Source organism: Ailuropoda melanoleuca, chromosome 19 (assembly GCF_002007445.2).
Source record: "Ailuropoda melanoleuca isolate Jingjing chromosome 19, ASM200744v2, whole genome shotgun sequence".
NCBI lineage: Eukaryota > Metazoa > Chordata > Mammalia > Carnivora > Ursidae > Ailuropoda > Ailuropoda melanoleuca.
In genome coordinates this window covers 22,414,284-22,440,927 of record NC_048236.1, presented here as the reverse complement: position 1 = coordinate 22,440,927, position 26,644 = coordinate 22,414,284, and the positions used below count along the sequence as shown (strand labels likewise).

Genomic DNA, 26,644 nt, shown 5'->3' with positions numbered 1-26,644 from the left:
ACTCTGTACAACTGTAACTAAGTAACTCTACCAACACTATTTTTTAACTGAGAATACTGAGACTCAGATAAATTAACAGCTAACAAGATAAATTAGCAGATCATTATAGTTAAGTAGATGAGCTAGGATTTGCAACCACATCTGTCTGATCCCCAAACCGGCTCACTCTCCACAGTGTCATGATGTCTTGCCTCCATAATTGGTTTTTCTTACTCTGATATATTTTTCTGATCATCACTGAGCTCTAGTTATGGCATTCTCACTGATTTGTTCACTGTTTCTAAAAGAAAACAGTTTAAAAATATTTTTATTGAATATATGTTTATACATATACTATCTTTATCCATCTATTAATCATCTATCATGATTCCTTCCACAGAGGCATTTAGAAAAAAACACTGCCCAAATATGTATTTGAACAGAATTGTAGTTTTGAAAAAAAAAATTGAACTGTTACATGCATTAGCAATTCCTACTGGTGACCTGAATTCAGGTTATTTTTATGGGTTTTCTCATCATTCCACCCATAGGAAAGTATGAAGTCATGAAATTTAGAGATATCTCACTTTTTAAGGATTTTTTTAGGATTACAGGCCTTCTTCTCTAGGGAAATCAATAATAAATCTATTATCACTTTAACACCAAATATGATTTTTAAAGGACCTTTTTATCTGAAAGGGTGTTGCTAGCCATTTGTTCTCATCCAAACGACCTACTGACACAATTAGTAGCTATGTTTCAGTCCAGCAGAACCTTAAAAACCATTATAAACTTATGAGAAATAGTTTGCAATATGAAACTATTGCTATTCTGAGGGTGAATAAACAGCGTATTGTTCTTGAGTGGAAACATCAGATAATCTGGGACCATTTAACTTAAAGTTCATCTTTTCTAGTCTTTTCTACAAAACATAAGCTTATTCAAGTTGACTTTTTGTATCATATGGTGTATTTTTACTAGAATTTAATTGTAATAATCTTATTTTTTAAGGCATGACCTAGTTATTTTAAATTCACAGGCTGAAGAAAATGGGTGAAAATAGAAGATAATGTATGTGAAAATACAGTTGGAAATACATAGCTATGCTTCACACATCTAATGGCTAATTTAAACAGTGTTGAGAAGGGAATGTATTACATAGTAATTAAAGAAAGAGGTTTTAATAAGGTATCTAATTTAGAAACTTTACTAGTTCTCTTTCATAACCAACATCACAACTCACATCCACAGGCTTGCCGTCGGAAGCTCGTGCAGCAATAACAGTCCTTCCACGAAGATCCACAGTGTCCTTTTCATCTATATGCCGGCTTGCAATTAAATTACAATCCATATAGAGTGAAATGCCCTGGGATTGTATACCAATGCCAAGTTTATGCCATTGACGATCAAACAAAGGACGGAGTTCTCGATTTTTAAAAATGTAGTTCAACACATCTCCCTCAGGAGCTCGGAACATAAATTCCACCACCTTCTTTCCACCATCAACTACTATAGAAACCTGCAAAAATGCAAATTAGCATTGAATGTTTTAAAACCAGGGTTCAAATTACTAAAGCACACAAATTAAAAATTAGAGATGCATGTTGGTATAATTGAGGCACTTAGTAAGATGTTTTAGATGACACATGTGTCCACCAGATTTCTTAATACAAAAGAACAGCAAATATCCACCTACAAAAATGTTTTAAATATGGAGCATTCTGGTGAATGTAATATATTCTTTTCTTGACAGAACATCTGAGAGTATATATTTATATGTATGTGTATATTTAAGTATATATATAATTCTGTATGAGTAATTCAAGAATTAAATGTTACTTAATTTAAAAAGAGTAAGAATAGGATCACTTCTCTTAGCATGAAAACTGAGATCGACTGCTTGAAACTTTGATGATTTGCATGGTGCAGAGAAAATACGTTTTTATAAAGGATATACTCTTTTAGTTCAGTTCCTCTTTCCATCATCAAATTATGACTGTATTAACAGATTAAAAGACCAGCAAAATAAAAAAATCTCAGTGGATATTTATAGAAATAAACACAAATGTAAGGTGCCAATGAGTAATACTGAGGTTCATCCCCCCCCCAACCTGGAGTCCTTGCACACTCATCCTTCTGGCCAAATGTCATCTCTTGCACAAGTATTCTTGGATTCATTCTCCCTGTGCTCCATTTTAGGAAGCTGCCCTTTCTATGCTTCCATAGTCCCCATTCAGCACTGAGCTTACCTCTACCACTGTACTTGTCATACTGTGATTATGCTCTAGTGTATTGTTCTCTTAGATGCCATCCTCTTAAGACATTATGCTCCCTGATAAAGGAATTATGCTTTTAAAAATTTCTTTGTCACTAACCAGCATTAGCATGTGTTCAAAAACTTCCTATTGATGGAATCAATATTTATATCCCACCTCTTCACTCACTATGGACTTTCAAATGAAATAATCAATGAATTATTTAAAAATAATACATATCAGAAATGATAGGAGATAAAGAGGTTATTAGTAAGGTGGACTTAGTGTCAATGAAGCAGTTGTGAAAGGAGGGTCATTTGAGTGTCTTTAGACAAAATATGAATCATAGTACAGATCTCAGCAAGCTCATCCTAACTATGAGAATACTTGCATTTTCCTGTTGATGATTACTCTAAAAAGAATATTTAGATACTAGATCTGCTTCCAAATTTGCGCACACCGTGCCAAGATTCACCTGGCATACCACATAGGACAAATCAGCACAACTCTACAGCTCCTTACCTGTGGTATATTCTGCTGGTTTAAGACCTGCCACAGAAACCACCGTTCCTTTTTGGTGCTTCTTCGTACTCGGAACATAGCCGCTATGGCATACTCATCAGGAAGGCCTTTGGGAAATATCTTACTGGGGAAGGAAAACAAAGAAGTATTGAGAGAACACTGAGGATGGTGAGGAAAGAAAATCTAGGTATGAAATTCTTTGTAACACAATATTTTTTTTCCCATCACAATAAAACAAATTCTCCGAAATGGAATTTTCTCTGTAAAGTCACCATTATTAAACTAGGTTTCACAATGACCATTACTGTACTGCTTTAAGTAACAATGTTCATTAAAAAGCAAATAAAATGCTAATTCCACTTCTGGTCTGATTCTGGCATCTTTGCTGAGAGTCACCCTGAGCTGCGAGCGCTTCAGGAGTGTCTTTAGGGGTCAGCAGCATGGCAGAAGACATCAAATCCAAAATCAAGAGCTACCAGACTGTCTCTTTCGACGGCTCCTTCCCCAACCAGAACCAGACCAAGAACTGCTGACAGAACTACCTGGACTTCCACTGCTAAAGGAGGTGATGTCTCCACATGTGAATGGTACTGGTATGTGCCCAAGTCTTCTGTCCCATAGCCTGAATGTCAACCATGGAGCAGAAGGCACATCTCCTGGAAAGATTGGAACTGGCTCCACCCACCTCTCCTTTTTCTTCCATCCTTCTCCCAGGGTGGTGAAGGGGGCCTGGGTACATGGTGATCCCCACCCTGGGATCCTGAATCATGGCTTAGCTAATAATAAATACTCATTGGAAAAGTATAAGACTGTGTATGTGTAAAAGAGCTGGATGGGCAGTCAAGAAGCCAGGGTGGAAGTAATACTTGACCAGTAAGAGGGACTTCAGAGTGATGGTTTTTTCCATTTTGTTTTGTTATTAAACTGACCACCTTCTCCATACCAGACAATTTGGTGAATGACTATATAAAATAGCCTCAAGCCCCTGTATGTGCTAAAATTTATCTGTATGTTCCCCTTTATTATCTATACAATTTCAAAAAATTTTTCTTATGTAATTTTTGAACTACATAAAAATAGTATAATAAAAACTCCTGCGGGGGGCACCTGGCTGGCTCAGTTGGTGGAAGCATGGGAGTCTTCATCTCAGGATTGTGAGTTTGAGTCACACATTGTGTGCAGAGCTTACTTAAAAAAAATAAACAAACAAACAAAAAACCCTCCTGTGTACCCAAATAAATAAATAGATAGATAAGAAAATAATGTGGCTTTGATGTCTGCCATTTCTCTTTGGGACCACCTATAAACCTGAAGGTGAGCACAGGTATAGTTGAGAAGTGACACCAAAACATAAACTTCCAAACGAACATTTTGAACTAGTTAGTTGCTTCAGAACTTCTTTTAAAAAGGAAACCTCAACAGAACAGCAGGTCCCCACTCCACCCCCACATGTGGTAACTTGTGTCTCCATCTTTCTTCTAATTTCCTGCCTCCTTTACCCCACTCTCCACCTTCATGTTTTCAGGATCATATCTTTATTTCAAGTGTTCTGGAATTTGACAATACTATTTCAAGATTTTCCTTCCATTCATTGTATTGAACATATCTTTGAATATGAGTTGCACATTACTGAAAAAAAGTTTTGTAGGTTTTTATTATTCTTTCTATACAATCTTCTCTTATCCTCTCTTTCAGGAACTTGTTCTTTAGATAACCATTTCATACCTATCCTAATGATCTATTCTGCTATTCTACTATTCTACTTTCGGGGTATTTCTCTGATTTATTTTCCAATCCATCTATTCAACACCAATTTTTGTTATTTTCTTATTACCAGGATTCGCTTTTGTTCTCTTTTTTAAAATATCCTGAATGCAATATTTTAAATCCCTGACATAATCAATTAGGTGGCTTTTAAATGTTTTTTCTCTGCATCCTTGAACATCTTCATTTCATATAGGTTCATTTTTCCTCTTCGATAGTTTGGCCTCTCTCTTCCATGCTGGAAGCTACACTCTAATTTTTTTTTATAATCCATATATAATGAAGGATGAAGCACTGAACTTTGATTGCAAGCTTCATGTATGTCGGCACAGTGTGTCAGTGAAAAACTTCACTGCATAGCCTGATCAGCTGGCAGATTTCACTGAAAGTCCCTCAAATGTGAATGTAGAAAGATTAGTTCTCTAGTGACATTCAGTTTCTCCAAAGAAGAATCTTTCTATGTCCCACTTGGTAAGGAGTATTCATCTGGATGCAGGCATTCTAAAAGCAGAGTGGGTATGTGGGGGTCCTACAGTTTGGTACAGAATTTGGCTTCATTCCTCTGTTTTTGGTGCCATGCCTCTTTCCTGCCTTCACTATCCTGCTTACTTTGCATCTGGAGGCTCTCTGGCTCAATTTCTCTCAATAATAAGTTTAACAAACTTCTCACCTTCTGTTTGGTTGTATGATGAAAAAGGAGGTACACTACACCCACACACCCATCCCTCACCAGTTTCTGCAGAGGCTGTTTCCCCCAAGTGATAAGTCTCTCAAGTGTCCACTGAGGTCAACTGGCCCACATCTCACTAGAAACTCCAGCCCAACAATACACAGGTTCTAACATCTTCTAACTGCTTTTTGACTTCAAGGAATTTATTGTAATCTTTCTTTCTCTTTTGTTCCAACTCCATTTCTACAGTTGATTTTGCATTTTAGAGGGTTAAAAGTCCTTTCAAATCTTCAACCTCTCCCTCTCCAATGCCTCTTTAATCTTGGTTTACAAATATATGCATATCTTCTCCCTGCTACAAAATAGACAAAACTTCCTCCAACCTTGCTACATCATCATATAATCCTCTCATCTATCCACCAACCTTCTTTCACAAATATCTTAATATCTGCATTGTTACTACCCACTCAGTCCTTAACTCTCTTGCATTCTAAAAGCATTTCCAATCAGCTAATCCACTGGCCTCTTCTCAATCCCCATTCCCCTCAATCCTTCTGAAGGTTTTAACACTGAACATATCCTTTCCTCATTAATATAAACCAGAGGTCACAATCACAGGCCCTATAGGGGCCAGGAAACAGGAATGTAAGCGTCCTGAGGTTCTTCGTGTATCCTATTCACCTCTTTGTCCCCAGCATCTAGAGCAGTGCCTGCACAAGGTGGGTACTCAATAAATATTATTAAATATATCAATTAATGGACTGAATTCAGATATAAGCTGCCTAAACAAAACAAAACAAAAACCACATGGCCCTCTTCATTCAGCTTAGGTTTTTCCATCTTGGATAGAAATATGCATATAAGAAAATTTCACTTTCCTCTTAAGACTTTTATAAAACAACAACAACAACAAAACAAAAACCACAGGGTCACCTGGATGGCTCAGTCAGTTAAGCATCTGCCTTCTGCTCAGGTCAAGATCCCGAGGTCCTGGGTTTGAGCCCCTATTGGGCTCCCTGCTCAGTGGGGAGCCTGCTTCTCCCTCTACCTTTGCCACTACACCCTGCTTGTGCTTGCTCTGTCAAATAAATAAATAAAATCTTAATACACACACACACACAGAAAACAGAGGAAGTGAGTTAATAACAGCAACTGACACCCATCCTCATGTAGAGGTCACAGGCATGGATTGGGGGAAACTAAGAACCCAACCCATCTATAGGAGGCAGCTGCTGTTTAGCTCCAGCCAATTGTTACCTTATGGGAAGTGGGCCCAGTGTTGCCAGATGATCCCATTTTTCAAGAGAAGCCAAATTACTCAGATTTTTATCTGAAAAGTTTAGAGTTTTCACTTTGGCAATCAACTCAGATTTTTCATAAACATTGTCCAGACCAACACTGTGCAAACAAAGTGTAAACAGTGACTACTTATGTTGGTATGCTTGATGGTATGACAAAGCAAAAAATCATGAAAACACCTTCTTCTCATTGGTTAGGATTTTAGACATAAAAGCTCCAATCACATCTCTTCATGAGATTGCAAGCTTTTTGAAGGCAAGGAAGCATTTCATCTATCTTTGTATCATCCACAGACCCCAAGTGCAGTGCCACCAGGGCATGATCTACCTGTTTGCTATATGCTATATGTTATATGTTACATACTATTTGTTAAATGAATGAGTGACCTAGCAAATGAAACAGATGAAGACACCCTTAATTTTGATAGAATTCTTTAATATTTCCTAAAACTAAGTATAATTATTTTCCAATAATTTTTCAATAATCTAATTCAAAATTGAAAATATATCTCATGAAAGGTTCCTTCTGTGACAAAAATAAATGAAAATATTATTAATATTAATAATGTTAATATACAATAAATACAGCATTAAAATAATACACTGAAATAAATTTAGTTATATTTACAGAAAAACTGATTTCTTCTTAGTCTAAGTTTATAATGGATAAAAACCCTTGTAATTACTACATTTTCCTTTCAATAATATTTGTTCTATGTTCAAAGCCAAAAATGATTTTGCTTGCCAAAATTTTAAATTTTGAAGAAAAATTTCTCCATTTTAAAAACAATAAATTACAAAATATATCAGTTCTTATAGACTATGATTCTTGTTTATACCACACGAGCACACTTAATGTGACACAGAATAATTTCTCTGGGTCTTGCCAAGGTTTCTATTATAAAAGAGGCCATATTGGATTACTGGTCTGTTACCAGAGAGATATAATGACAGCTTGCTATGTGTAAGATATCCATGCTTGAATATTTTTGAATGGAGTGTAATTTCCTATAAGAAATTCGATCCATTGCTTATTCAGCAATATTCCCATTAAGAAAAATATTGTTGATCCTTACTTGCCAAACTGCATATATATATATATATATGCGCACATATCTATATTTGGATAGAAATTACCATCGGAATATTTTCTACCTTTCCTCCATTTCATATACATTGTATGTAGTTCAATGCTGTAAATGGAAAATTCATCCACATAAATTAATACTAACCTATATTTCAAGAGCTCAAAGTTTAGTAAATTTAAGTGTAATTAATCCTTTATTTCCCATTGTCTACTTTTCTTCACATTAATGAAAGTCACCTACAAATTCATGGACAGGTGAGGATGGACATATGCCAAATTAACAAAGTGTTTGATCTAAAATCAATTTTTAAATATGACTAAGTAAAAGTCACTGAGAGCCAAACTAAAGTCATTCCAAATTATCCAAAGGTTCCAAAGGAAATTTGCTGCTTGTGGAGTCCTCTTTACACTAGCCCCTGAGAGAGCTAGTTCTAGATATAATCTGGAGTGTCTCTGAAGCCTCATTGTTCACATATTTTAGACTCCTTTGAACTTGTAATTTATTTCAATGTTGAAAAAAATCTAAAATGTAGTTTTCACCTTCTCTCTGATGTTCTCTATGTATAGAAGCCCTCTGTTCAATCATAAAATGGAAAGAAACACTATTAAACTCAAGGGGAAGTGGCAGAGAATCAAAAGTAGGGCTCCTTATAGTGATCAGCTATGGCAGAAGGTAATGTCCAGATCTGAGAACCAGTGAGATTTGACCCCACTAAAAAACTGATTTCATAAAGATCTTAACATTACAGTACTTACCTCTCAGTGTTAAAATTAAGAGAGATTTTTAAATTTTATTCTTTATATTTTTGCTATTCAAATTTTACAATGAGCATAAATTGTATTAATGATCATTTGTAAAACAACACTACTATTTTCAGGTTAGGACAAAATAATTCTGTTCTTTAAAGTGAACTATAAATTAATCTGATATTCTTCAAGGTCAGAGATGAGGGAGAATTAACAATAACAAATATGATTTTTTCTATTATGGGAGGTAAGAAGTCATAGAAGTCTATAACTCCCAATCTAAAGCCTTCAGAATGGTTCAGTCACTGAAGCAGTAGGACAAGATGAAAGAAACTTCAAATGAAAATACACTTTTCCCAATATTTTCTCCATATACTTCAAACAGAATATCTAATTACAAAGTACTAGTACCTGTACTCATGAAGTTGGATACAAATGAACATTTTATTAAACATGAAGGAATTCACTGTACAGGACTTTAAGAATGGGCTGTATTTATCTACAAAGCATACTGCCCACATTCTCTAGATCTTCCTTCTCACTTGATTAATGAAAAATCCTTTGCAGGTCAGAATTTATTTAAAATTTTTAAGAAATATAAATAAAATGATGATGTCTAAAATGTATCTGTATTACAGGAAAGATCTTGGCATGAGATGGAGGAAACATTTAATCATTCTTTGCATGTGTAATTGTTATTAAATAGGATTTTACATCCACTGTCTTTTGTATACATGGTATGACTGCAGAGATTCTCCCCAAGTATGAAGTACTTTTGCTGACAAGCCAAAACACCTAATACTCTACTATTAGAGCTTTCTTCCTCTCTGGAAAATGCTCGTGTTTATAAAGCATAAGCTCTGTTACCACTAAAATAGTCCCTAGAAACTGGTCACATAATACTAACAAATGGTCTAATAATTAATTCTCACCTTGGAAAGAACAGAACAGAGATCTATGAGATTGTGAGAAAGCAAGGAAGTTAACGGAGAAGACACAGACAGGGAGGAATAAATCCAGAGCAGGAAATGCCCCTGAGTTAGAAGACTGAAATGTCATTGTCCTGATCCCTGGGCAACACAAACATCACCTTAAGGCACTGGGCGTATGAGAGGAAAGTTCCAAAAAGAAAGGTCATGCCAAAGGGGAGATGGAACCAAGATAAACCTTGACTATTTTCCTTGCCTGTGCTGTCAACTCACATGCCTAAATCTCTACTGGGCATCTCCACTTGGATATTAAAGGCATCTCTAATTAAATAACTGAAGCTGCACTTTGTTCAAGTCATCCCTTTACCAGAATTCCACATCTCAATTAAAGGCGTGGCCATTCACCCACACTTTTCAGCCCAAAAATCATTCTTGAATCTTACCTTTCCTTTATTTTCCTCCACCACACCCAACATCAGCAAGTCTTATTGTTTCTACCACCAAAATAGATCCTGACTCTACTTTGCTTCAGCTCCACTGTCGCTCACTAGTCTAAGCTGCCACCATTTCTCCTCAGGACTCCAGTGATGGTTTATCCTTCCTCTTTCCCCTCCATTACAGGTTCGCCCTCACACAGCAGCTTGGAGGAGCTTTTCAAATGTACATCATTCCTCCCTTACTTACAGCTTTCCTACAATATCCTATGGTTCCTAGAATAAAATGTGCACATCCTTGATCATGGCTCAAAAAGCTTTATCTGTTCTGACCCCTGCCTTTTCTGACACATCATCTCCTATTCCAGTCTCTGTGTGGTACCCATACTCCAGGCACAATGACCTGAATTTGGTTCCTTGAGCACACCAGGCTTATTGAGGTGTTAGGCCTTTGTACCTCGGGTTTTCTCAAAACATAGCATGGTCATTCCCAGAAGTCGTCACTTAGATGGCTTCTCCTCACTATTCAGGCCTTAGCTCTAATGTCACTTCTTCTGGAAGGTCGACAGCTGTTCTCACGTTAGTTACTACCTAACATATTACCTTATAACTACCAAACTTAAAAAAAAAATGTATTGGTTTACACATGTATTGCCTGTCTGCAACCACCAGAATGCGATTTCCATGAAAACAGGGGCTCTGCCAGACTTGTTGCTCTAAATCAACCATTAGACTAGTATCTGGGATAGAGGAAGCACAAATAAAAATTTTCCATTCATGGAAAATCCATCATGATACCTGAGACCAGTCCTGATATGTGCCAAATACCTGTATTTGCATAACGCTTTAAAGTTAAGGCCTTTGGGGGCACCTGGGTGGCACAGCAGTTAAGCGTCTGCCTTCGGCTCAGGGCGTGATCCCAGCGTTATAGGATCGAGCCCCACATCAGGCTCCTCTGCTATGAGCCTGCTTCTTCCTCTCCCACTCCCCCTGCTTGTGTTCCCCCTCTCGCTGGCTGTCTCTATCTCTGTCAAATAAATAAATAAAATCTTTAAAAAAAAAATAAAGTTAAGGCCTTTAAAACTATGCCACATCACACTGAGCCGGAAAACAGAAGGAAAAAAAAATCAAGCTCTATATGACTTAAAGCAGGTTAATCAAACAGTTTGACACAAAATGAGTTCATGAATAAACACAGCCAGTGTTCTTACTTTCGAAAAGAAATTTTAAATCTCTATGGGTTACAGGAAAATAGAAGAGCTGCCCCAAGAATATTTCACCAAAAGTGTCCTTCAGCAGAAGTCTTCCAGAGTTTGGAAATGTTTCAATGGTAAGAAGCTACACTTAATAGTTTCCTGTAGTTCCATAGTCCTAAAGCTGAAGGGAAACTTTAGAGTGATTTAGATCAACCATCTCATTTCAAAAATGAGAAATTAAAGCCACAGAAGTTGAATAACTGCTCCCATCACTCTGCCAGACAGAGGTCAGGATGGAACTTGAACTCGGGACTTCTAATTCCAAGGTCAGTTTTTTCCAGTATATCAAGTTTCTTGCATCCTCTGAGTTAAGAATAAAATTTCCCTCATCATTACTGACCTGACTTAAAAATAATGTTATGCGACTATAAGGGATAAAAACTACTTTTCTGAGTACTAGGTGAGATGGGCAGAATATAAATAAATATCAAATATTAGTATCAAGAAATGAATGTTAAAATGTTTATAATCATGATACTATTAAAAACAACAATAAATCATACATGGGGCTCAGAGCAAAGCATTCATTATGACATTTGCATAGCTTAGGTAACCAGTAGCCATGAGGGGAAGATTATTATAGTTCTTTCTCTTAATCATATTTTGAGCACAGATCAGGAAGTATTGAAACCACACAGTAATATATTTAAAAGAGGGCTATGATCTGTTGGGTTTTTTTTTTTTAAAGATTTTATTTATTTATTTGACAGAGATAGAGACAGTCAGTGAGAGAGGGGACACAAGCAGGGGGGAGTGGGAGAGGAAGAAGCAGGCTCCCAGCAGAGGAGCCTGACGTGGGGCTCGATCCCGTAACGCCGGGATCACGCCCTGAGCCGAAGGCAGACGCCCAACCGCTGTGCCACCCAGGCGCCCCTGATCTGTTGGGTTTTAAGAAAGACATCCGTGCTACTGAAGGTGATAACCAATCATGAGTATTTTCTCTATATTCTTTAGAGATCATTTCTTGCAAAAATTGGGATTTATCACCAAATATTTCTTTAAAAATGAGTGCAATTTTTGGGAAGTAATAAAAATTTGAGAATAGCATATATACAAAAAATTATGCAATGTGAAAAAAAGCATGAAGTGTTCTCATGTAAAGTGCCTTGGTATTTATCCTACTGGTGAGAAAATACATTGGGATTTTAATGCATTAGGAAGAACATTAATGGAATGGTAACCTGACTAAAAAGACGAGTAATTCCTTAAAATGTGAAACTAATAATCATAAATGTGACTATTTCAAATGATTATGGAAGGAGAACCCTTAGCACTGATCCTACATTAATGCTTTCCTGGCATGGAGATCAGTGTAAGTTTCTATCTCATTCATCCCCTAAGGTGTGAAAAATCAATGTCAAACATAGCTATACACAAGTTAACTCAATAACGTGGAAGTGTCTGGTCTTTCAGGGACAGAAGGGTGTCAGCTGAACAAATCACAGGCATTCTTGGCTGTCCAGTTAATGAGAAACCAATAAGAACTACCTTAAATGGATAAACGCTTGTTTTTTCATCCTCCCTTCTAGATGGGGAGCACTGCAAGCATGAAAAATCGTAAAACAAAAAATAATTCACTCTTTCAAAGTGCGTGCAAATATTTATTGATAAAGTTGTTTTATGGGGAAATGGAATCAGGGAGTGGATCTCATTTATTTTCCATGAGTAGGCCCTGGTGGTTTGTTGTCAAGAAAAATAAAGACCATAATGAAGCTCATAAATTTCTTTACTTCTTTGTATATTAATTGGTAATTTCATTGTACAGCAAATTCAAGATGATGTATTTGTTCAGCATTCCTAGAAGGACCATAGTTTGTAATATGGCAAGTGACATCTCTGTCTCATGTGTAGAAAAAATAAAGGACAAAAACAAAAATGCAGAATAAAAAGGAATTAGGAAGAAAAAAACACGACTGCCAGTTTCTTTTTTGTTCTTTTACCTAACTAAATAATAAGGAATGTGAGGCAAGAAGTGAGAGGTTAAAAAAAAAAAAGGAAGTACAAAGAGTAACAAGCTTTCATAATTTCAGTACTCATAAACTGGAAAGAGAACATAATCATTCTAGAGAAATTTCATTTTGTATATGGTGTTCCCAAAATCAAGCTTGGTACATATTTGGATAGCAAAGTGCTTAAAAAATTTAGTTACTAATTACAACAGTTCCATAGGTAATTCTTCAACTAGCTCATAGCACAAGGCTTGAAGCAAAGCCCTTTTTTTAAAAGTGCTATTTTCGTAGGGATGAAGTGAGTTTTCCAGATCATATTTAGCAAGACCAACCTTTATTTACTTTTTTACTTTTAAAATGAAATGGCTAAATGGAAAAAAATCTATTTTTAAATATCAAGAACTGGCTTCCAAATTAATTCTTCCATTCTAAATAAGCATGAGGCAGAGTTTATGAAGAACTTCCGTATTTACAAATATCAATGGGGCCTTTGACTTGCTGAATATCTTCCAGGAAGAGAAATATGATACAAGTTACATTTCCTGAGAGTGAAGTGAGAGATGCTTGGAGTTTATAGTAAGTCATTTCTTTCCCAGCTGACACCCACCATCACCTGTCACGTTACAAGCAATTTGGCTAGCAGGGCCTGGAAGGTTTGTCTGAAATGCCTTTCCTCCAAGCTGGGTGGTGATGTTTGAGTTCCACAGCCACAGACTCTGAAATCTTAGCCTTTTTGTGCTTGCTTGCTAAGGGGATTCAGACAGATAGATTGTAAATGGGAAAACAAAACTTGGATGACTCTCTGATAATCATATGTCTGTTATGATTAGCAGTTGTTCATCATGACATTGTAAATAACTTCCCATTGAAAACAAGCCCTTCTACTATGACACTCAGATAACAAAAATCAAGGAGGCACCAGAGAAGCCACCCTTCAGAAACACGTGGAAGGCTAATTTTTTCAGGTATCTCCACCCAAAAAAAGAACCTAAATCCTGGGTCAAACCCCACCCCCAAGTGGTCCTCTGAGAACTGAAGTGTCCTTCCTGAGTCTGGGGGCTTGGCTTCTGCCTCAGGATCATTCGGACCTAACAGAAAGCTGTGATTTTCCCAGGGGCATATATTCAGCTGTTTTTCCTTTGTTTGTTTGTTTCCTAGAATGTAATGCTATTGCTCTCACACCATCACTTTATTTTAAACAACTTTATTGAGGTATAATTGATATACTGTGGTTTCCTTTAGATCGTCGAAACCCTTCACCTTTCACTTTATTTTTTATATAAAGTTCAAATGCCTTAGCCTGGCATTTAAGTCTGCTCAGAACAGCCCTCAGCCTCCATTTTCAGCCTCCTCCATCCCGCAGACCTGTGGTCACTACCACATGAGATTTCTTACCTTTCTTCAAACTGCCTTGACCTTGAAATGATACTCCAACTACTGCACACTGGCCCCCTGGCTCACCTGGTGAATCTGTACTTATCCTTCAAGCCTCTACCTTACACATCCTCTGTGAAGCTCTTCCCAGTTCCTTCAAAATGGCTTCCTCTGTTCATCTCTTCATCTGCTCGTCATCTTCATCTGTATAGATACATCTAACGATTGCTACTATATTCCATAACAGCTAATTGTCACCATACCTATCTTCCCAGACAGAAATAACTCAACGCTAGTCACCATGTCTTTATTTATCTTTAAATCCTCAGTGCCTGGCACGTGGTGAGTTGTCTGCATCATTTGGCAATCAAATGAAATACTTTGTTAAAATTTCTTCTTTCACTACCATCAAAACTGAACTGAGAAATAATAGGGACAGTATATTATAAAATATTTATTCTGTATACCTCATAAACAAAGGGAATTTAAAAAAAATTTTTTTTATTTATTTGACACAGAGAGAGAGAGAGAGAGAGAGCACAAGCAGGGGAGTGGCAGGCAGAGGGAGAGGGAGAAGCAGGCTCCCTGCTGATCAGGGAGCCCAACGTGGGGCTCCATCCCAGGACCCTGGGATCATGACCTGAGCCACCCAGGTGCTCCCAAAGGGAATTTTATATTCTTATCATGGGTAAATTAGAAGAGAGATAGAAATGTAAAAGTACTAGGGAGGAATCCCTAGTCCATATCTATGAGGTTTTGAGTGCCATAGAAAAAAGAATGCCAAGAGTTGATTGAACTACATTTGTTAAATACACTGTGCGGCACTGTGCCTTGGGCATGGCCTTGAGGTCCAGGGAACAGTTAGAGAGAGGATCACTGAACTCTTGCCTTCACCCTCCAGAACACACACACACACCCCACTCAGCTGTAAGCCACAGAGCAACTCTGGCACCTGAGGGCTGAGGATGAACAGTCATGAATAGGGGTTGGTTAGATCCCATGAAGCAGCATTTTCATGGAGAGGACTCCCAATAAAAGCAAGGGTGATGCGCCTAAAAAAGGAGATTAGAATACAGGGACAAATGAGCACACGAGCAACACTCTTGGGGCTCCCCAAAATAACAAGAGTTGTTTTTAAGAGGGGGCTGAGGTTCTACAGTTGTGCAGGTAGAAAGTAGGAATCATCACAATTTAGGCACTGATGTTAATATGACATCATGTGAGCCTAATACTAATGAGACCTGGGAACAGTTACATTATCTGAGCCAGAATGAGATCAGCTTTACGTGAGAAGTACATTGAACCACACAAAAGGAAGGAATTTTGCTTGAGGACATCAGTGAGGACTGTGTTTAGAAGGTAGGGTATATACTAAACTTTCTAGGATATATAAGATTCAAATCGGCAAATACGACAGACAGAAATACGACAGGTAGAGAGAAACAAGTACAGAAAGGCAGTGTAGATAAATACTTAGGTCAGGGTATTCGAGACAGGACAGTGGTCACCAGCAACTTTGAAAGAAATTTCCATAGTGTTCAAGAAGCCCTGGTGAGATAGAAGGGGGTTAAGGGACGTATGGGGAAGTAAAAGTAGTCGGTAACATCATTCCTTTGGGAAGTTTGGGAGTAAAAGGGATGTCAAAGGAAAAGTTTCTAGAACAGAAAAGGATTAAGTATATATTTGTAGACTAAGAGGCCAGGATACTGTGGAGAGGGACACTGAAAACAGAAGAGCAAAGGGGATCATGGGTGGATCAAGGTATTAGAGGAGGCTGGCAGGGAGAAGATTAAGAGCGCAAGTGAAGGGGTTAAAACAGAAGGGTCGCCTCTAGAGAGGACAGCTGAAGCAGGGAAATTCTGAAGTAGAGAGAAGAAGCTGAGATGGTTTAAATATGAGGAATACCTTTGGTGCAAAACATCTGGCCAATTCAATCTCGTATTCAACCAACCAGATGTTAATTCTACACGGCGCTATGATGCGTGTCCATATTAATTGAAATTTTCACTGAACTTGTGATTGCTTCTAAATTACACGGATATAGCCATGGTGAGAGGAATTATTAAAGTCAATTATTTGAATATATTACTTTTAACTTAAAATTATAAAAATTTCACCTAATCTGGAACACGTGTATTTTAGGAAATGTTAGTGTTAACTAAAATGAGGCAACAGACAAGGTATACCAAGCTTATGTGAGTCACATAAAATAACATAAGCAGCTTTTGGCTACCCTGCTTATTTTCTGATTACCCTTCATGGTTAAGTTGAAGGAATTGAAATGATAATAAATTAATAGTTTATTAGCTGACACAATTATTCCTCCTTGATTGACATACATTTCGAAGTTTACCATTGAAACTAAAATTGTATTTCACTATCTGATTCTGTGTCTGAGAATGGAGATTAGACTCTTCAATGCTATTTTACGAAATACAGACTCTGATAAATCTACAAAAAACCTGTCAACTTCTTAAGTTTTCCTTCAGCACTAGTATAACAAAACATCATGCATTACCACAGTCAATTCTCTGGCTAATTTATAAATTTAAGATCATGCTTAAATTTAGGTTTACAGCCATTATAAAAGCAATACATTTACAACCACCTAAGGTTAATAGCTAATTAATCCTCACAGCATTTTTATGGGTGAAATAAGTTTAATGATGACTTGAAGTATGGGCTTATATGCTTCTTTCTTTTCTATACTTTGAAAACCTGCAGCGCACACTCCACAGATACATACTTACAGCCCCCACCCAAGCGAAAGCTCTGATATCTCTCATAAAATTTAATTTATTGGATAAAAAGATGAGTGAAGAAAAAAAAAAGGAAAAAGATGAGGGAAGAAAAACCAAATATATAATCTAACAGTAGTAGATTAATCAATGCCTGTCAAATTGGGCCAAGTAATTACCAAAACAGAACACCTTAATTTGATTACTTTATGATGGCATTTGCATTATTATGACTCCCGAGTAGTATATATAACTGGCACCTCATTACTCTCAAGGTAACTGGCATAAGGTCATTTTAAGATAAGATAATTTCATGCAATTAGCCATAATAAAATAAGACATAAGCCCTAAAGACATCCTGTATAACATTGTACCATAGTCAATTACAATAATATACTGTACACTTAAAGGAATGTTAAGAGGGTAGGTATCATGTTAAATGTTCTTTATGAAATAAAACAAATGAAATGAAACAAAACAAAAATAAAATAATGTAGGTATGAATATTGTAAAATCTCTACATATATGATCAAATACTGATAATCTTTACCGTTCCCCAAACCCTATTGTATGAAATCTGAAGGAGAAAAATCACTATTTAAATTTGACGATAATAGTAAATGTTTCCAAAACTGGTAAATGGAAATACTAAACTAATATTATTTCATATTATATCACATTTTAGTAGCCATTTCTTTTTTAAAGTTTTTTCTTTTTAAAGATTTTATTTATTTATTTGACACAGAGAGAGACAGCCAGCGAGAGAGGGAACACAAGCAGGGGGAGTGGGAGAGGAAGAAGCAGGCTCATAGCGGAAGAGTCTGATGTGGGGCTCAATCCCACAACGCTGGGATCACGCCCTGAGCTGAAGGCAGACGCTTAACCACTGTGCCACCCAGGCGCCCCGAGTAGCCATTTCTATACAAAGCAATTTGTTACTGGAATGTATCTGCATCCCTAACTGTTTTAGAAAAAAAATAACAGATTCTCATGATGGGTTCTTGTGATGGAGATGTAAATATTTCCCACATTCCTAAAATCTGTATAATCATTCTCTTAAAATTCTGTTCTATCTAATATATGTAATTTGGCTATATTGTATGATTTAAAGAATTCAGTAATTGTGAACCTATCAGGCTTTTCTTTTCATCTTAAGAATGTATGACTTAGGGATGCCTGGATGGCTCAGTTGGTTAAGCATCTGCCTACGGCTCAGGTCATGATCCCAGGGTCCTGGGATTAAGTCCTGCATCAGACTCCTTGTTCAGTAGGGAGCCTGCTTCTCCCTCTGCCTATTGCTCGCCCTTGTGTGCTCTCTTTCTCAAATAAATAAATAAATAAATAAATAAAATCCTTAAATAATATTTAAAAAAAAAAAGAAAGTATGACTTAATGATTCACTTCACATTTTTGGTATGGCAAACTATAATTAAGGAAATACAGTGATGACATAAGAATTATGTGGAACAGTCATTGAATCTCATATAAACAGCTGGACAACTTTTTAATTAAGTCACTTTTCCTTACACGGGAAACTTCTCTACAAAATGATAGGATGGCCCATGTGAAAACCCAAGGGATACATAAATAGTCATTCTCTATAGTTTAATGGAATTGTGAAGTAATCCTCCTGAAATCAGAAGCTTCAGTATCAGAATTCTAAACATCATTTTGAGCCACAGAATCTAACTGGTTTGGAGAACTTGGAGAGGTCCCAAAGAAAAGCAATAAAAATGCAAGATGAGTTAGAAAACCAGCCCTTATGAAGGAAAGACTGAAAATCAGCCTTGTGTGGGATGCTAAAGGAAGTTTAGCCTTTCTGGGAGAAGGGGTGGCACTGAGTTCCATGGCCAATGCTTGATGATAGAAGGCAACACATCTCAGTTTCTTCTTGGTCAAGCCAACAGAGAAGTGCAGCTTTTCCTTACATCATGTGTCTCTCCAGCAGGTTCCAGAAGGCAAGACTAGACCCATATTCTTTCACCACTGTAATCCCAGAGCCTAGTAAAGTGCCCAGTCCATAGTAAAGTCACTAAATGCTTACTGAATGAGAAGAGGGAGCTCTATACTACCCTGCATTCACTACAGCGACTGTTGAATGTTACCTCTTATTCACCCTTTAGCACAATAGAAACATTTCAGGAACCCCTAATGCTTATATAGTAAGCCACAGCTTTTATTGGTAATTTCTACAAGTCTTTAGTTAAAAACAAAACTTAATGACAAAATCTTTAAATGATAATGTCTAACGTTACTGAAGATATTGGGTATTACCCAGAATAGAAGGATAAAACAATGATGAAACATAATTAGAAGTATATATCAAGATGTCTAAAAATGAACTAGTAATTCCACTGTGAAAAATCAATCTTATGGAAATAATTCTAAACACAGAGAAAAACAGCTTTCCTGGACATTGTGGCATTATTTATAATGATAAAAATCTGGAGGTAATGCAAAGGTCCATGTAGAAAAGACATGAGCACGGGGTACATCTTTCAACACTAGTACGGACAAGGTATAGATCATGCTACAATATGCAAAGCAGCTTTCCCCATATTTAGGATTATTTCCAAGGGAACTGTTAAGGTTCAGAGAACTTGAGCAACTCCTAAAAAACACTACCTATCTTACAAATACATAATTTGGCATTTCCTACTTGTGGAGGGTTATTATGTTTTTTTAAAAAACATAAAATGCAAATGAAAATAGCTCCTACCAGCTCTTTTTTTCCTGTGTAAAGCTGTGAAACTAAATAGCCCTTGCTTCCAGAAAGCAACCACCAATTTAATGAAAGAGAGAGCGCGCGAGAAAGAAGATTCCTCTTCTCTGGAGATTTATTTATTTGTAACAAAAGCTAAGGGGACCATATCTGTCAATTATGCCACTGTGTCTAGCTATACTATCCAAGCCCATAAAATCTTATTAAAGTTAATCTGTGTTGATTATCTTTTCACACATAGCTCTGGTTTCCCCTCATTCTTAGGAACTGTTTTATTTGCAAAAGACACCAGCTCATAGGAATCATCCTAAATCAGAGAGACTACAGATGGGAAACACGTATAAGCTCTTGTCTCCCCCTTTTCTTTAAATGTTTTTTTATTATATTATGTTAGTCACCATACAGTACATCCCTGGTTTCTGATGTAAAGTTCGATGATTCATTAGTTGCGTATAACACCCAGTGCGCCACGCAATACGTGCCCTCCTTACTACCCATCACCAGTCTATCCCATTCCCCCACCCCCCTCCTCTCTGAAGCCCTCAGTTTGTTTCTCATAGTCCATTTTTTTTTTTTTTGCTAATGGGTCACAGCATTCTAATCTGCTGAACCTAATATGGCCTCAGAATCCTTCTGAACACAGTATTTCAGAGAACCACTAGCTATCAGTCACAGAACCTAAGAAACAAGCCTCTTTACTATCCTTGGATTCAATAATTAATCAGGAAATTCACTTCCCTGTTATATTTGAAGTCAAATAATTTCCCCATTGGCTGGTTAAAAAAGGGACTGTTGCCCCCTTCAGAATCAACAGTATACAGGAATTCAACACTTACCAGCTCTTCTTAAATATTCAACTACTAAGACATTTTTATTTCGTTATTTGAGACATTTTTACTTAAAACATGTTTCTATAGAAGCACTTAAGAACCATACTATACAAAGAAAATAAGGTGCTCTGTAGTATGTGCATGTTTTGTGTATATTTTCTCTCAAAACTTTACCACGTTACCCTGATAATTGCCAAAACACAATTTAAAGATAATCAGAATATGATCATCCGGGATACAGCTCTCAATCTATATATATAGAAATAATGAATTATTTCTTTTGCACAACCAGGGATATGTGGAGATACAAGCCAAGGAAATCTCCTCTAAAAGATAATTCCACAAAACTAGGTAGCATGCCACCCAAAATCTTTTAACAAATACTTTCATTTGCTATCCCAAGGACTACTGAAGAAATGGACACAAATTTAAAATAAAACCAAACATATAAAGTCCCTCAGATGTTCCTTGAGCCTGTCACCTTTACGTGTACAATAATGTTTATCTGAAGGGCCCCTGCAAGAGTCGCCCTTGGGATTCTTACATTAAGCCAGGCTCAAGGCACTGAGGGTGCCCAAAGTATCTGACCAACATGCTCATTAAAACTCTTACTTCATGAATCTCACCTGGAAAATGACAGAACTATAAAAATCACCTCAGACACAGAAAGAATCCTCATTTTCCATATAAAATAGCATGTGCCTTTTCCCATACTGATTCTGCAAGGAAGCTTATTTACAAACACATAAATAGCTGCAACTTCACTTCAGTCTCATTGAAAAACCAAAATGGCATCACGCAAGAGGGGCATCCCAGCATACTTGGCTCCATGAGGGAAATGTAAATGGAGCTGAGCCAAGCTACTGGACACTGGCTAGTCAGCTTCACCAGATACTTTCCAGTTTCCTGCAGTAGAGGTACCAGGGGTCTGCTCTGCAGAGCCAGGGAATTTACTTACATTGATAGCCCAGGGATCGCGCAATGATTTGGAGCTAAAGGTCGGAAACTAAGTGTCAGGTCATGGCTAATATCTATTATCAAGCATATTCAAAGGGGAATAGCATTGCCTAAATGTGGGAGCAAGATTTTCAATGTAACTACTTAAAATTGGCTAAATCTTCTTATATTCAGTTCCAGTGAATTTTAAAAAGTTTTCCCTCCAATCCTTTAGCCACCTGGACAGAATTCCAGGAGTTCAAATTGTCAGGAAGAAGGCAGGAGAGATAATGCACCTTAATATTTAGAACAAAATTTATTGCCTTTCTTAAATACTTTAATTAAAGTTATCTACTACTAGTTAAAAAAAAATCTAAATCTCTCTCTACATGAAATATATGAGATACATATTGACTCTTCTTTACTGGATATGAATACCCAAATACAGACCTGCTGTATCCTGAGGGTTTAATCCCTACCTATGAAGCCTCCTTAAAAGCTACCCACGGTAGCACAGACCTGTACAGTCCTATCTGCTGACATGCCCCACCTGACAGTCACCCATTCCATCCCCCAAGAGCAGATTACTCTCATCCTTAAGAGAAAGTAACTCTTATTTCTTACCAATTAATGAGTGGTTCACTTTTAAGGAACCACATCATTAAACTAAATGCATCTAAAGTATCACAAGATAGAAGGTTTAAAAGAAAGTTTTCTCAAGGAAAAAGTGAGCGAGGGAGCTTGTTTACACAGAGCATCTGAGGATAGGCAACAAGATGATGAACGCAATTTTCCTTTGAGAATTCAAATGCAAAGATTCTCAACAACCCTGTCTGGTAACTTAACTATTAGGCTACTCATCAAGAAGTGAAAACATCCGTATATGTTTTCACACAAAAACATCTGTGTTGGGTATTATACCAGAGTCTTAATGCTTTTTCACTGCAGTGTATTCATACACTGGAATGTTCATCTTAGACTCAAAGACTAAATACCATGACCATATATGTTCTATCTGCCTTCTGGATGACTCAAGCTTCCTGAATTACTGTGTATCCATCCTCCAATCACATGTGGACCAGAGGGGCAAGTATTATTGCCCTGCATAGTCCCTGACCAATTGTCGGTATTTAATGACACACAATACTTTTTTTTTTTTTTTTTAAATCTCAGGCTTATCAGTAGAAAACGAATAGTAAAGGTAACAAAGGAAAACTTTGGTAACTCCATTTTGCAATGTGTATCAAAACCATTATCATCTTATGTTACTATCTTTTCCACACAGTATAGAAGAGGAATACCCAAGGGCTATGTTCTTCAGTTTTAATTTATCATGAAGCATAGTAAATGTAGAAATGACTACAATAAATATCAGTCTTTTGTCTCTAACTCTACGTTTTAAAGTTCACATTTGAAAATCTTATTTTGGTTATATCTATTTTAAACATAAATAATACTTCTTCAAAATGGATTTAATTACTATTCTGCAAAGATTACGCCTGTATCTGTATTGGTAAATGGCATTTATACTGTAGAATAAGATCAGATTGCAAAGATTATTAAAAACAAATATAAAAACAGCCCACTTACCACAGCATTCAAGTAAGTATTGTCATACTTAAGAAAATTTTTATCTTTTAAACAAATTATTTGGAATCTCCTTAGAAAATAGTATGTATAGTATTATTAAAATATAAAGAAAAATTATTACTTTACTTACATGGTATCTCTAATAAGAAATGCACCTCCCAATTTGAAACAGGTTTTATCACCTTCACAAAATGCTCGTCTCAGGGAAAAGCTCTCTCCTAGGTCAAAGCCTATAAAATGTGAGAAATGATTTAACCCAGTGGTTTTGTTAAATTTAGGAAACCCACAGAGATACTGTTATCTTTAAATAGGACTTTTTTGTTGTCCTTATCTATAGACTGATTTATTTCAAATAAAATCCTGTTGTTTAGGATCAGCAAAATTTCTTGATTTTGCACCTATTACTATGTATACAGGAGGATAAAATATATTTCAAAAGACTCAAATATTAATTTTCTTTGACCTAGAAATTATCTTAAGAAAATAATCAGAGTAGCTCATTGTAGCATTTCTGATGTCTAAAGACAGAAAATTAAGTAAAAAATATTACAGCAATTCAATTGAAATTTAAGCAGTCTTGTTTTTTTAAAAAAATCATACCATAGAAGAATATATATTGATGTGGGGAAACGCTTTGATTTCAAATTCAATATACGTATTAACGATTATATGTGTGTGTGAGAGAGGGAGGGAGGAGGGGAACGGAAGACCGGGAAAGAAAGAGGAACGGTACACGAAAATGGGAATCACTGGCCGTCTTCGGGCAGTGAGGTCTTTCTCATAAATTTCCTTTTCTTTTTTCAAAATTTCTAAAATGGATACAACTTCTATAATTTTAAATAACTTTTTTTTCTCCAAAAGGCTGAGTTGTTCTTAGTTAATATACTACTGTGCTCTTAACACTCTTTTATACATCATTTATCTTCTTTCTTTTTAATTTCTCTTATTGATGTTATCATCCTAAATTACAATGTCAAAGAATCATTTGTGATATAATACACATATGGTGAGAATTTCACACAAAACATTTCTTTGCAAAGGATTATAATGCTTACCTGAAACCTCAAGTTTATCTCTGTTGTCCTGGGTAAACTGATGTCCCTCTGTTCTCAGTAAAGGACACTGTTTTTCTATTAAAAAAAAATTGAAAATTGAAGATGTGCATGGCATTTTTAATCGTTCTTTTAAATAAGTTTGAATCAGATGATACAATTAAAAACTTAAGATAAAATGAAAATATTAAACCATTTTACTAAATTTCTATAGATCGAGGATAAGAATATTACCTACCTCTGAGTATGTTTGTGAGGATTACATATGCCTGGTACAGAGTCAACATTTGTGTTAGCTATAATTATAATAATTATTATTATTACTATTACTACTATTACTCTAACTTTCTAATAGTTGCCATACATTTTTGACATTAGGAAATTATCTAGCTTTAGCATCATTAAATTTTTATATTCAAAATATATTCTAATATTAAAACAAATGAACTAATAGTATATTTGAACAGAGATATATTTTTTAAAGATTTTATTTATTTATTTGACAGAGAGAGAGACAGCCAGCGAGAGAGGGAATATAAGCAGGGGAAGTGGGAGAGGAAGAAGCAGGCTCCCAGCGGAAGAGCTGGGGCTCGATCCCAGAACTCCAGGATCACGCCCTGAGCCAAAGGCAGATGTTTAATGACTGAGCCATCCAGGCGCCCCTTAACAAATTTCATTCAGGTTTTCTTGCCAGGTGATACTAAACTTTAGATTGGTAGGGGACTGCTATGGACTGAATGTGTCCCCCCAAAAATCATATGTTGAAGTTTTGATCCCCAATGTATTGGTATTTGGAGATGGGGCCTTTGGGAGGTAATTAGGCTTGGATGAGGACATACAAGCGGAGCCTTCCTGATGAGACTGGTGTCCTTACAAGGGGATGCAGAAACAGGAGCTCCTTCTCTCCCACCCTCTAAGGAAACCAGGAAGAGAGCCCTCACCAGAACCTGGCTATGCTGGAACCCTAAGCTTCCCAACCTCCAGAACAAATGTATCATGAACTTCAGGTGACAGGGCATCATCTAAACATATTTAACCAGAAAAATAAATCAGATTTTAAATAGTGCTGTCACTTAATCATATTTAAAAGTTGCAATACACATACGTGAAATTGTAACATTGAATAATCTTAGAGATTACTTAGCTACTTTGGAAATTCCTATTTCAGAGATCTTAACGGGACTGCAGGTCTGAAATGATAGTAAAATTGGATATTTTGTAAACATTACCAATTTTTTAATCTAAAATCATAGTCATTTTTATAAAAACCAAGCACCTCATCAAGACCACTGTATTGAAAATTAGAGAACATCGCTGAAGGAGATTAAAGTCCTAAATAACTGAAGGGATAAACCAAGTATTTACACTGGAGACTCAATATTGTTAAGACATCAATTCACAATTTTATCTCTAGATTCAGTACAATTTCAATTAAAATCCCAACGGGGTGCATTGGGTGTGTGTGTATGTGAAAGAGAGAGAGAGACTGACAAGCTGATTCTCAAATTTATATGGAACTCAAAAAAAACTAGAATTAAGGAAAAAATGAAGAACAAACATTATCAGATACCAGAAATTTTTATAATGTGGGATTGCTGTGCATATGAAGAGGTCAGTGGAACAGAGTAGAGAATCCAAAAACAGACCTGTGCACATGTGGTCCTCTTATTTACCAAAAAGGAGCCACTGTAATTCAGTGGGAAAAGGATGATCTTTCCAGTAAATGTTTCTGGGTGAACTGGATCTCTACACAGAAAAACACTGAACCTTCACTCTTACCTCACACCATGCAGAGAAATAAATTAGAGATGATATCAGACCTAACTGTGAGAGGTAAAACAAGAAAGGACTACAGAAAAACAAAAGATTTTCATGAACTTGAGGAAGCAAAGATTTCTTAAAGGGACACAGAAAGCACCAATTATAAAAGATTGATAAACTGGACTTCATTAAAATTAAAATACTTATAAATCAAAGGACATTAAAAGAGTGAAAAGGAGCCATAGACTATTGTAATACATATATCTGATCATGTATCATATCCAGAATATACAAAGAACTCTCACAAATTAGTAAGAAAAATATTGAAAATTCTATTTTGAAAATGCACAAAAATTTAAGCAGTTCACAAAAGTGAAGATCCAAATTGCCAACCTGCATGTGAAAAGGTGCTCAACATCATTAGTAATCAAGGAAATGCAACGTTGAACCACAATGAGATACTGCTAAATGACTAAAACTTAAAAAACTGACAACACCAAGTTTTGATGAGAATGTGGAGCAAGAGAAACTCTCCCACATTGCTTGTAGGAGTGGAAATCAGCGCAAGGACTTTAGAAAACTGACAGTGTTTACTAAAGCTAAATATACACGAACTCTATGGCTTGGAAATTCAACAGCCCGAGAAAAATGAACACAAAAAATGAGTGTAAATAACCCTTTCAGAAGAAAATATTCATTGTATCATTACTCATAATAGTATAAAACTGGAAGCAATCCAAATGTTCACTGA

At 36.3% G+C, this 26,644-nt stretch overlaps 1 protein-coding gene across 1 annotated transcript in view; it reads right to left on the bottom strand.

Annotated features, from left to right (window-relative positions):
• The window catches only part of COL19A1 (collagen type XIX alpha 1 chain), a 312,582-nt gene that overhangs the window by 268,941 nt on the left and 16,997 nt on the right, over positions 1-26,644 (bottom strand). The window contains exons 3-6 of the mRNA XM_034648272.1: positions 24,136-24,210; positions 23,211-23,310; positions 2,757-2,880; positions 1,223-1,498 (exon numbers count right to left, since the gene is read on the bottom strand). Of these exons, the coding sequence (XP_034504163.1) occupies positions 1,223-1,498; positions 2,757-2,880; positions 23,211-23,310; positions 24,136-24,210 (575 nt within the window). The remainder of the gene's footprint in view (positions 1-1,222; positions 1,499-2,756; positions 2,881-23,210; positions 23,311-24,135; positions 24,211-26,644) is intronic.